The 13251-nt window shown below is 51.8% G+C and overlaps 1 protein-coding gene across 1 annotated transcript; it reads right to left on the bottom strand.

Moving 5' to 3' along the window:
- Positions 1–10475: 10475 nt before the first annotated feature.
- Positions 10476–13145, bottom strand: exoc8 (exocyst complex component 8). The gene has a single exon (XM_038800605.1). It carries the CDS (start codon positions 12960–12962, stop codon positions 10782–10784), a length of 2181 nt encoding a protein of 726 aa, XP_038656533.1. The 5' UTR covers positions 12963–13145; the 3' UTR covers positions 10476–10781.
- Between the last annotated feature and the right edge of the window lie 106 nt (positions 13146–13251).

Genomic DNA, 13251 nt, shown 5'->3' with positions numbered 1-13251 from the left:
GTAGCAAGGCAGCGCAGAGGTTGGGGTGGGCGTGGGGTGGGGAAGCCGCTGAACTCTACGCCCTGGATGGTGAGGGTGGCGATGCAGTACCCCCAGATTTCCACAGAGTGGGATCCGGAGGCCAGGGAGATCTCTGGTTGATGGGGTGTACCGTGAGGGAGCAACGCCTTACTGTATCGGGGTGGATGAAGCTCTCAGTGCTCCCGGAGTCCAGAAGGCAGAATATCTCGTGCTCGTCGACCTTCGCCTTTGTTGAAGCGGTCGCGAGGTTGTGCGGTCGAGACTGGTCAATCATGACCGAGGCGAGACACGGCTGGTCGTCGGCGGTTGCAGGCAATGGGCGGCCCGATGAGGCGGCCGACGGGCAGGGGTCCTGAGGTGGGTAAGATGGCGGCGCCCACAGGCCACACGTGTCCTGGGGCAGGCAAGATGGCGGCACCCATTTGTTCTGAGGCAGGCAAGATGGCGGCGCCCACGGGCCGCACGTGGTCCAAAGAGGGCAAGATGGCGGCGCCCACTGGCCGCACGTGGGGGGTGCCGGGACAATAGAGGCGATTAAGCGGGCCTGGCACACTGCAGCGAAATGTCCCTTCTTGCCACAGGCCTTGCAAAGTGTGCTCCGTGCCGGGCAGCGCTGCCGGGGGTGTTTTGACTGTCCGCAGAAGTAGCATTTGGGTCCCCCGGGGTTAGTTGGCTGACGCGCGGCGCAGGGGTTGGCTGGGGGTGGTCGCTGATGAGGTGGCCGTCGGCGGTGTCCACGATGCACAGGGGGGGTGGGCCGTGTGGTCGGAGGCATAGGCCTGAACGTTGCGTGAGGTGACCGTAAGCGAGAGTGCTAGCATTTTGGTCGCCACGAGGTCAAGCGCGGCCCTTTCTAAGAAGCACTGCCGGATGTAGTCAGACCCTATGCCCGTAATGAACGCGTCTCTCATCAGCAGGTTCGAATGTTCAGTGGCCGAAACGGCCTGGCAGTCACAGTCTCACTAGGGCGAGCAGGGTACGCCAGAAATCTTCCAGACTCACCGGGAAGTTGGTGCTGTGTGGATAGGAGATGCCTGGCGTAGATTGTGTTGGTCCGCTGAGTGTAATTCTCCTTCAGTAGCGCCATGGCTTCTGCGTAGGTCGGCGCGGCCTGGATGAGGGGGAATACATTGGAGCTCAGCCGCGTGTACTGAATCTGGAGCTTCTGTGCTTCTGGGATTGGGTCTGGCACAGACCCGATGTAAGCTTCAAAACAGGTTCGCTGGTTTAGCTCACCAGGCTAAACCGCTGGCTTTAAAAGCAGACCAAGCAGGCCAGCAGCACGGTTCGATTCCCGTACCAGCCTCCCCGGACAGGCGCCGGAATGTGGCGACTAGGGGCTTTTCACAGTAACTTCATTGAAGCCTACTCGTGACAATAAGCGATTTTCATTTTCAATGTTCGGTCTTTTTTGGAATTGTCTGCTTGAGGATGCAGATGCAGGCGATCTGGCTTGATGCGGAGGTCCATCTCTGAAAAATCTCTGTGTAATAAATTGATGCACTATCAATTACGACAAGACAAGAGTAGAATGTAATCGAGGCTTTATTACATAGAGATGTGTGGCCTCCGACAGCAGCTGACGAAATGGCTGCTGTACGGAGAGCACACATATTTATACTCCGCCTACTGGGCGGAGCCAGCAGGCAGGGATCTACCCCCGTACCTGTAGTACAGGGGCTTTACCGTAAAACCCATATATACAGTATAATGCAAGAGTGGTGACTATCACAATCTTTTTATTAAAACAGTAAAAAATGTACACAAGGCCAAAAGGTACAAACACTAATTTTGTGTTGGAGAAACAGGGTACCCTCCCCTCAGTACCAATGTACATGGAGGGGGGAGGGGGGGGAGGGGTGGATACTCTGATTATTAAAACAGTTCACAACACATTTCTACAAAAAAACAAACGGTTCAAGCACTAAACTTTGCGCTGGAGGGACCAGATATTCTCACCTCTGTACCAACAGAAGGGGGGGGGGGGGGGGGGGCGAGAGAGCTGAAAGGGGGTTGGTGGGGACTGGGGGGAGTTGGGGTATTGGTGAAGGGGGGGCAAATAGGGCACTGCCTGGACTATCTACAGGGGCAGAAAAACAAAAGAACCTTCAATTATGATGTGCCAGATTCCGGGAGTCCCCCAGAGGGGGTGAGGGGCGACACAGTGTCAGGCACGAGTGAGACCCGCACCCCGCTACAGAGTGTCTCGTGCACCCTGCGCTTCCGACACTGGGCAGCTGACAGTCGCCCTCCAGGCCCGAATCCTCTACCATACTGAGTGTGGCGGGCGACATGGGCCCACCAACCAACCCGGAGGCTGCCTTGATCATCGACAGGCGTGATCTCCTCAGGCTCCTCCCGGGGTCCCGAGACAGTGGGAGGCGGTGGTGCTGGTGCCCGCTCCGCACCCGTCGCCTGGTCACTGGAAGGTCCCGATAATAACTCCGGAAACAGGTCTGGGATGGTGGCAGAGGTGCCCGGCGACATGGGTTGGGACAGAGGGTCTTCCAAACTATAATCCGCTAAGAAGCAGGGGGTTATCGCTGACCCCTCCCCCGAGATATTGAATAAGTCTGGGGTGCTAAATTGTACTGTGTGGAACGGGCCCTCTCGGGTCCCGTCCGACCCCGAAGCACTCTGCTCGGGGCACAGCGGCAGCTTCCTCACCATCTCTTTCCTTTCGGGGACTGGACGTGACATTTATGGAAAAGAACTTGGATTGACGCCGTTTGCGGGAGAGAGGGTCACACACCGGGGAGACCTCTATCCCTGGAGGCCCCTCCAGGCTGAGTCCTTGGGCGGAATTCTCCGACCCCCCGCCGGGTCGGAGAATCACCCGGGGCTGGCGTCAATCCCGCCCCTGCCGTGTCCCGAATTCTCCGCCACCCGGGAATCGGCGGGGGCGGGAATCGCGCCAAGCCGGTTGGCAGGCCCCCCGTGGCACTTCTCCGGCCCACGATGGGCCGAAGTCCCGCCGTTGACAGGCTTTTCCTGCCGGCGTGTGGATTAAACCAGATTCCTAAAGCTCCTCCCCACCACCTGGTGCCGGCGGGATTGGCGGCGCGGGCGGGCGCTGGGGTCCTGGGGGGGGGCGCGGGCCAATCTGGCCCCAGGGGGGTGCCCCCGCGGTGGCCTGGCCCGTGATCGGGGCCCACCGATCGGCGGGCTGGCATGTGCCGTGGGGGCACTCTTTTTCTTCCACCTTCACAATGGTCTCCACCATGGCGGAGGCGGAAGAGACCCCCTCCCCTGTGCATGCACCGGGATGACGTCAGTAGCCGCTGACGCTCCGGCGCATGCGCGGACTTCCGCCGGCCGGCGAAGGCCTTTCGGCCCCGGCTGGCGGGGCGCCAAAGGCCCTTCGCACTGGCCGGCGGAGCGGGAACCACCCCGGCGCGGGCCTAGCCCCTAAAGGTGCGGAGAATTCCGCCTTTTTGGGGAGGCCCGACGCCGGAGTGGTTCACGCCACTCCGTCCTGCCGGAACCCCCCGCCCCACTGGGTAGGGGAGAATCCCGGCCCTTGTCCCTCATGCTAAAATGCCCCTTAATTGAAAAAATTGAATTGGGTACTCAAATTTAAAAAAAAGTTTAACAAGGTGGAATTTGAAATGTGACCAATATATTAATATTACACACCAAAGCAATGGCCTTTCGGTCATCGAATGTTTGGCGGGGGTTAGTGAAGGGGGGAGGGGGGGGGGGTGGAGCACAGGGTCTTGCTCTACACGGACGATTTACCGATTTATATCACAGACCCATTGAGGGGGGGGGGGGTGGCTGGAATTATGGAGACACTGGACGAATTAGGGGGGTTTTCAGGCTACAAGTTAAATATGGGAAAGAGCGAGGTGTTTGCGATTCAGGCACGGGGGCAGGAAAGGAGACTGAGGGAGTTACCTTTTAAGGTGGTGGGGAGGAGCTTTAGGTATCTGGGGATCCAGATGGTTAAGGATTGGGGACAACTCCACAAGTTCAATCTGGGTTAAGGGGTCGATCAGATGAAAAGGGATTTCTGCAGGTGGGACATGCTCCCATTGACACTAGCGGGGATGGTGCAGACGGTGAAGATGACAGTCCTCCCGAGACTGCTGTTTTTTTTTCATTGTCTCCCGATTTTTGTCCCGAAGGAACTTTTTTTAGGAAAATGAATGTGGCGATCTCGGGTTTTGTGTGAGCTGGTAAAACCCCGAGGGTGAAGAAGGCACTCCTGGAACGGGGTCATGGGAGTGGGGGCTTGGCCCTCCCATGTTTTATTAATTATTACTGGACGGACAACATATCAGGAAGTGGGTAGTGGGGTCGGATTCGGTTTGGGAGCGAGTAGAGGTGGCATCCTGTTAAGGATACGAGTTTGGAGGCTTTATTGACGGCGCCCCTGCCGTTCTCGCCTGCTCGGTACTCCATACGCCCAGTGGTAGTGGCAGCCCTGAGGATGTGGGGACAATGGAGGCAGCACATGGGATTGGGGGGAGCATCAGTGTGGGCACCGATCTGTGACAGTCTTCGTTTCGTTCCAGGAGGGCTGGACGGGGGCTTTCGGAGATGAAAGTGGGCAGGGAATTGACAGATTTGGGATTTTTTTTAATCGACAGATTTGGGGATCTCTTAATTCAGGAGTGTATTCCGAGCCTGGAGGCATTAGAGGAGTTTGAGTTGCCGGGTGGAATGAGTTTCGGTACCTATAGGTAGGGGACTTTGTCCGGAGGCAGGCTCCAAGCTTTCCTCGCCTCCCTCCTGAGGGGACTACAGGAATAAGGTGATGTCAAAAACGAGGGTTGGGGAGGCCGATTTCCTGGCCTTCTCCTCCCTGGTGGCTCGGAGACGGATTTTGCCGGGATGGAGGGACTCGGAGACTCCGGTCAGGAGCGTGGGTCAGCGATATGTCAGGGTTTCTCAGTCTGGAAAAGATTAAGTTCACCGTGAGAGGATCAATTCAGGGGTTCACCCAGAGGTGGCAGCCGTTCATCGAATTCTTCAAGGAAAATTGAACGTCAGCAGTAAGGGGGGACGGGAGGGGAACTGGGGGGGGGGGTGGAAAATGGGAGACATGGTAGTGTAAGACAAGGACAGGGAACTTAGTACACGGGTAAGTAGGAAATAGGGCGGAGAGTAGCAGGGGGCATTGTTTTTAGGTTTGTTTTTGCGTGTGTCGGCCCATGCGGATGTATAAGGAATGTTAAAGTGTTGAACTGTAAAAATTACAAATGCTTCAATAAAATATTTTCTATTAAAAAAAAACATCTACACCAAAGTAACTTACTCCAAGTAGAATTTTTCAAACTTGGCAACATACTTTCTGCCAGTTTCAAATAGTTTTGTAAATTGGAATCTATTATTTAAAGGCTGTGATCCTTATAACTAATCTTTAAAAATGTCTCCACTAAATAGTCTTTCAGAATAACTTGCAAGTAGATCATCAAAGTCTCATCTGTAATATCTCCACAGCATAGAGAATATTCTGTCTACATCATTTACTAAAAAATATAAAATGGAGCCTCCTTTAAAGTCCCTTTAGGTTATGAGTGATGCCCACCCATTTGGAAATGATCTCTAATCATGTATTCAAGTTAATCAACTCTCACTCCTAATTGGAAGTCTCAGTAAAAAAAAAACACAAGCAAGTTAGTGCACAACTAATTTTATGTTGTCAAACTCATGCTCGGTGAAATGATTAAGGAATGAATAGCTTCATAGCTGAATGGCATCAACTGCAGGTTACACCTCCAGGATACCATCAAGATGTCAGCTTTAAAATATGGGAATATAAGATTTAGGAGCAGGCCATTCGGCCCTTTGAGCCTGCTCCACCATTCAATATCATGGCTGATCTGGTTGTGGTTTCTGCTCCATTTTGCTGCCTGCTGCCGAAATTGATTCCCTTGTCTAGCAAAAATCTGTCTAACTCTGCCTTGAATTTGGCTTCCCAGCCTCCAATGCCTTCTGGGGAGGCAAGTTCCACAGACGAATGATCCTTTGAGAGAGAAAAAATTCTCCTCACCTCCGTCTTAAATGGTGTTTTATTCTTAAACTGTGTCCCCTGGTTCTTGTCTCTCCCATAAATTGAAATGTTTGGCTCAGTCAGCACCCTCACATCAGTCAGAAGATTGGGGGTTCATGTACCACACTGGACATGAGCACAAACTGAAAGCAAACAATCCCAGTGCAGTACCGAAAGATTACTGCATTGTTTGAGGTTCTGCCTTTCAAATGAGATGTTATACCAAGGCCGATCCACTGCCAGGGGAGGATGGAACAGATACCATTTGAAGAGCCTGAGAGTTCTCCCAGTGTCTTGGCCAATGCTTATCTCACTACCAATGTCATCCAAATAGATGAATTAGTTATCATGTTGCTATGTGTGGGACCTTGCTGTGCACAGACTAACTGCTGCATTTCCTTTTTTTTTAAATAGAAATTCAGAGTACACAATTATTTTTTTTCCAATTAAGGAGCAATTTAGCCTTCTCCATCTGCTCTTCACATCTTTGGATTGTGGGGCTAAACCCACACAGACATGGGGAGTTTGTGCAAACTCCACACAGACTGACTCAGGGCCGGAATCGAACTCGGGTCCTCAGCGCCGTAGGCAGCAGTGCAGTCCACGGTGAAGATTTGGAATCAGTTGAGGAGGCAGTTTAGGGTGGAGAGGATGTCGGTGTTAACACCGCTGTGTAAAAATCATAGGTTTAAGCCAGTAGGGGGATGGATAGTGTATACAGGAGGTGGAGGGAAGTGAGGTTGGTCAAGATGAGGGATCTGTATTTGGAGGAAGGATTTGCCAGTCTGGAGGAGCTAAGGGAGAGGGTAGAGTTGCCGAATGGGAGAGAGTTCAGGTATCTGCAGATGAGGGAATTTGCGTGAAAGATCTGGAAAGAGTTTCCTAGGTTGCCAGGATATACACTGCTAGAGTGACTGCTGCTCACGGATGTGGAAGGGAGGGAAGAATTGGGGATATACATTAAGTGGCTGGGGGACCAGATAGGCGAGCGGGTGCTAAACATTAAGGAAAAATGGGGAATATAGAGTGAGGCACTGCGTAGGGTAAACGGGACCTCCTCATGCGCCGGGATGAGCCTGATACAGTTTAAGGTGGTGCACAGGGTGCCTATGACTCAGACAAGAATGAGTGGATTCTTCCAAGGGGTGGCAGATGAGTGTGAGAGGTGTGGGCGGCAACCAGCGAATCACATGCACATGTTTTGAGGTTGTGAAAAATTGGGAAGATTCGGGCGGGAGTGTTCACGGTCTTAGCCAGATAGTGGAGGAGGAGGTGCACCCGGACCCTTTGGTGGTGATATTTGGAGTTTCAGAGAAGCCGGAGCTCATGGAGAGGAGAAAGGCCGATGCTGTGGCCCTTGCCTCTCTGATTGGCCAGCGGCAAAATTTACTGGAGTGGTGTGACATCGCCAACAGCAGTAGCGGCTTGGTTAGGTGACCTGTACAACTTCCTGCTGTTGGAGGGGCTCACCAGAGGGGTCTGAGAAAAGATGGGGGGTGTTCGTGACCGTGTTTGAAGAGTTGTTTGTCGCAGGTGAGGGGGGGTGGGGAGAGAAATGAAAATGAAACGAAAATCACTTGTCACAAATAGGCGTCAAATGAAGTCACTGTGAAAAGCCCCTAGTCGCCACATTCTGGCACCTGTTCATGGAGGCTGGTATAGCCCCTAGTCGCCACATTCTGGCACCTGTTTGGGGAGGCTGGTACGGGAATTAAACCGTGCTGCTGGCCTGCTTTAAACGCCAGCTCTTTAGCCCTGTGCTAAACAGCCCCAAGGGGTGAAAAAGTTGTACAAACTGTATAGTTGATTGCTGGAAAGTATGTTTCTCAGGGTATTTATGTGCTGTAACCTGTTATACATTAAAAAATATATATATTTCCAAGTCAGGGTGGTGAATGATTTGGAGGGGAAACCTCTAGGTGGTGGTGTTCCTGTGTATCTGCTGCCCTTGAGATGGTGGTGATTATATGGTTGGAAGGTACTGCCTGAGGAGCTTTGGTAAGTTCCTGCAGTGCATCTTGTAGATGGTACACACGGCTGCCACTGTGCGGCGGTGATGGAAGGAGTAAATGTTGGTGGAAGGGGTGCTAATCAAGTCGGCTGCTTTGTCCTGATGGTGTCAAATGTCTGGAGTTGTTGGAGCTGTATTCATCCAGGCAAGTGGGGTGTATTCCATCACACTCCTGACTTGTGCCTTGTAGGTGGTGGACAGACTTTGGGGATTCAGGAGGTGAGTTACCCACCACAGGGTTCCTAACCTCAAATCTACTTTTGTAGCCACAGTATTAATATGGCTAGTCTAGTTTAGTTTCTGGTCAATGGTAACTCCCAGGATGTTGATAGTAGGGGATTCAGTGATGATAATGCTATTGAATGTCAAGGGGAGATGGTTTGATTTTCTCTTATTGGAGATTGTTACTTTGAATGTTCCTTGCCACTTGTCAACCCAAGCCTGGATATTGTTCAAGTCCTGTTGCATTTGCACATGGACTGCTTCAGTGTCTGAGGAGACATGAATAGTGCTGAACATCCCCATATCTGACCTTATGTTGGAAGAAAAGTCATTGATGAAGCAGCAGAAAATGGTTGGGCCTTGGACACTGCCTGACAAACTCTTGCAGTGATGTCCTTGGACTTCGATGACTGACCGCCAACAACCACCTTCCTTTGTGCGAGGTATGACTCCAACCAATGGAGAGTTTTCCCCTGACTCCAGTTTTGATGCCATACTCAATCAAATGCTGCCTTTATGTCAAGGGCAATCATTCTCACCTCACTACATGAGTTCAGCTCTTTTGTATGTTTGAACCAAGGCTGTAATGAGGGCAGGAGCTGATTGAACCTGGTAGAACCCACACTGTGTGGCGACTAGGGGATTTTCACAGTACCTTCATTGCAGTGTTAATGCAAGCCTACTTGTGACACTAATAAAGATTATTAACTATTATTATTACTAGGAAAGCTTGTGCACAGGTGAAAGAGAAGGAACCAATTTAAGGTGTTGGAAGACTTTCCCTGGCAAGGCTGGGAGAAGAAATCAGAGTGGATCTTATTGCTGAAAGTTGATTCAGGAAATCTCAGAGGTCTGAGGGACAGGACCTGTGAAGGTCCTCTGGACATTACGACTTTGCAAAACAGGAAAATATCAACCCATTGGTAGGTGGGAGTGACTTTAGGCTGTTTCCTGAAATTATGTGGAGAGCCTGCTGTAAAGTATATATGTTGCAAGGGGTTATCAGTCTGATAAGGGGTTATATTTTATGTAGTTTAAAGTATTACTGTTTGTTGCAGTAAAAGCCATAACATTTTAAATTGTGATTTTTTAAAAAGTTGATCATGGGAATTCAAATCTCCTGTTTTTTCCACGTGGGCTCTTTACTTCAAGTTGAATGCGGATATCTGCCATTTTGTGAACATGCGGTTAAGATTGAAACAATCCAATAATTAAAATACCAAAAATGCTCAGTAGTTTGGATGCCAGCAGATATATGCAAATATATATTTTTTAAATGGACATTTTTATTTTAGCATAGACTTACGTAAATCCATGAATACCATTTATTTGACCCTTCTGGGAGTCTCAACAAAAAAAGTTCATTTTTATAGAATTTTGTGACATAGTTGAATTTCATCCAGGTGCTTCCCTGGAGAATTATCAGATAAAATTTGGCACCAAGCCACATGGGTATTCGAGCAGATGGTCAATACTTAGCATAAGGAGCATCTTTAAGAAGGGTGGAGAGAAGCACTTTGTTTCGATGGAACCTAACTTTGTATTTTTCTGCAACTTTTCACAAACCTTTTGCAGGTGGAAAGTTGTGAACCGGTAGATCCACATCAATACACTAACTGAGGGGCAGCACGGTGGCACAGTGGTTAGCATTGTTGCCTACGGCACAGAGGACCCGGGTTCGAATCCCGGCGCTGGATCACTGTCCGTGTGGAGTTTGCACATTCTCCCCGTGTCTGCGTGGGTTTCGCCCCCACAACCCAAAAGATGTGCAGGCTAGGTGGATTGGCCATGCTAAATTGCCCCTTAATTGGAAAAAATAATTGGGTACTCTAAATTTATTAATAAAAACACTAACTGAGCACGATAGATCTAAAAAAAAAAAGCAGGAGGGGACTAGTTGCTTGAAAAACTCTCGGTCAGGATTGCAGGATTAGACTAAGTTGTTTATGTGGAGAGTAACATCAGTGCAGACTATTCTGTGTTAAACGTTCCACAGTTCTACAAAAACTGGCCTCCACTTACTTCAATTTTTCTTGAAAGAGGTTTACTTCCCCAGGACTTGAGAGTTTCCGCCTTTTTAAAAACTTACCATTATTCTCGGAACAAAACTTTAAAGAAATAAACCTCTGGATTTGAACTTTGAACGCAAACTAAATCCAGCTGTCCTGCAAACTGAGCAACTGAACAGCACCACCAAAGATTTCCCCCTCATGGTTCAATTAGTTTTGTTCAAAGGTTTGGATTAAAGCAAATAACATTATTGCCATACAGTGTTTTTACTAGTGGAATATAACAGGGCACAAACAAAATAGTCTGTACAGGGAAGGCGATATTGAAAATGGCAACTCGCATCTAATAGAGAACATTAATCTTCACGCCGTCTATGAGACAAGGCAGCAAGTTCATGATGAGTCCCACATAAATCAGATGTTTATGCAGCATTAGTGTTGAAGCAACGAATAACAAACATGTATAGCTATGCAGGGAGTGTCGGCAATAATTGATTAATGCACAAAAGGCGTCAGGAGTTTACACAAACGAGTTGGTGCTTTCTGGGTTCACACGAATGATTCGAGATCCATTGCGGAGATCTTGGAGCTGTTTGGCTGGTGTTCCGACTCCCTCCTCAAACCGTCTCTCCACCACGGGAAGGACAGTCTCGTACAGGAAGGAAACATTCTCACGAATGAAGACTTTCTTCTCCGGATCCTGCTCGCAGCGCAGGCTGTAGTCTACATGCTGGACAGCCACCAGGATGATCTCACGCAGGCTTTCCAAAAGGACCATGTGTAGCTCAGGGAAGTAGAGCTTTAGCCCTTCCTCCAAGAAAGCCATCAGCTGCTTTGTGAAGGCCACGATAGTGTAGCTGAGGTTGACCCAACAGTCGTCACCAGTGTACTGATCAAAATTGGTGATGCCACTGGCCTTCATCTCTTCCTTCAACTTTGCCAAGGCTTCAGGTGTCATCAGGTTCATTTTTCTCCACATCTCCTCCGAGTTCCGGTGCTTGGTGGCTTCCATGATGATGCCCTTGTAGCTGTGGAGGGCAGCCTTGATGTCCTTGACCAGCAGAGCCTGGAGAGTGAAGGTGAGGTCAAGGCCGATCTCACTGAGTTTGCTGCAGTGCTCCTTAGCCACCTCCACACACTCGGCTGTGGTGGACAGACTCTCCTTGCTGTCAAACACCTGCTTGCTGAAAGCGTCCACAAAGAGCCGAGTGGCTGAGCGCGACCACACCACAAAGGCCGAGTAACAGCCGCTATCACCAGCAAAGTCCATCTCAAACTCCTTGGCAGTGTCCAGTAGGCCGGTGAAGAAGATGTTGCAGAGCTTGTGGATGTATAACAAGGTGGCACCCTCGATGCGCAGCTGGCGGATCGCCGTCTGCACAGCAGCCGCCCGGTTCTTCAAGAAGAGCTCACAGGCTTTGGTTGACTGGCCCAGTCGGATCAGCTGACACACAGCCCGTCGTGTGGCCCGGGGACCTCCGCGCAGAGAGCGCCCGGGCGACAGCTCGTACACCAGCACATCAGTCAGGCGGCGAACCCTCTGATCCACCCTGCTCCGGAGCTGGCGCACGCCAGGCTGGCCCGCTGCTCTGCTCAGGTACTCCGATAACTTGTCTAGCAGGTCGACAGCCCCTTCAAAGTCCCGCTGAGCGATGCAGACATCCAGGTCCTCTGGCAGCTCTTGAATCCACTCCAGGCTCAGGTCCACCAACTCCATGGCCGGGTCGTCCTCAAATGGGTTAGTCTTGGGCGAGAGGGGTCTCCGTTGTTTCTCTTCCTCGGCCACCAGCAGCCGAGCCTTGGCCTCCTCTCTCTCCACCTTCAGGCGTTCGGTCAGGGCCTTGCTCTTCTTGGTCTGGTCCAGGATCTCCAGCCACTCCTTCTTGATCTTGGCATTTTCAGCTTGGAAGACCCGCGTGTCGGGGAACATGAGGATCTTGAACATGTCACGCATGGGCCCGTTGTCCTTGACATTGACCACAGCAAAGCTGTCCAGTGGGTACAGGGCATCATAGCGGTAGCGCACAGCCCCACGGCGGCTGGGTAGCCAGGAAGCCACTAACAGGCAGTCGTTCATGAGGAAGGTGTGTACCCGCTGGACCTGGGCAGCACTCTCCGCATCGCACTCGAGCAAATCACCGTTGTAGACCAGGTAGCGGCCTGGGGCCTTCAAGATATCCTGGCAGCCCTCCACCTTTTCCAACAAGGTGGTGAGGGTGCGCTGCTTGTGCTCCTCGGCCTCCCGGGGCAGGATGAGGAAGGCCTCGGAGGAGGAGGTGGTTGTGGTGGTGGTGGAGGAGGAGGTAACCGAGGAGGAAGAGGCCCCGGCGCTGCTGACCAGAGGGGTCTGACGTTGGCGGAGGCCCTGATACTGCTGCTGTTCCTTGTCGGCCGCCAACAGCATCTGAGTCAGGCCGTCCATGATGCCCTTCTGCTCGGTGAGGATATGGCTGAGCTGGTACATCTCGCTCTCCAGGTAGGAGATCTCCCGGGCCGTCTCGATGAACTGCCGGTAGTTCTTGTAGACATTCTTCTTCAGGTTCTGCGCCGTCTCGTCGGCCAGGCTCTGGATCTTGTGCCGATGCTCCTGCAGGTCCCGGTCGCCGTCCGACTGCTGCGACAGCTGCTTGACGTATTGGGCCGGCTCGAAGCGCGGGGCCTCCAGCTGGCGCCGGAGCCGGGAGGCCACGTCCGCCGCCATCTCAACCCGGGGAGGGCGGTGGCTGGAGGGTTAACTAGGCCGCGACCCGCGGGCTTTCTCCTTGCACTGTCCGTGCCAACAGCACAACCTCCGGGCTCGCTTCCGCTCCAACTGACAGCCGGGCCTCAATCCCTCCCTCGGCCTCTCCCTCGGCCTCCATTTGGCTGGCCGTGTTCGGAGAATCAGCCCTCCCATTGGCCCTCAGCCGGATCTGGCTACCGATTGGCTGGCCGAGCCCGGATATCGTTGGTTGTAAGAGCACGATCTCGCCCTGACCCGATTGGTTGAT

Source organism: Scyliorhinus canicula, chromosome 6 (assembly GCF_902713615.1).
Source record: "Scyliorhinus canicula chromosome 6, sScyCan1.1, whole genome shotgun sequence".
Lineage (NCBI taxonomy): Eukaryota > Metazoa > Chordata > Chondrichthyes > Carcharhiniformes > Scyliorhinidae > Scyliorhinus > Scyliorhinus canicula.
Note: the sequence above shows the minus strand (reverse complement) of the source record. Positions and strands in the feature narration are given on the sequence as shown.

Coding starts and splice junctions, on each gene's coding strand:
- exoc8 (XM_038800605.1), bottom strand. CDS start 12,962: ATGGCGGCGGACGTGGCCTCCCGGCTCCGGCGCCAGCTGGAGGCCCCG.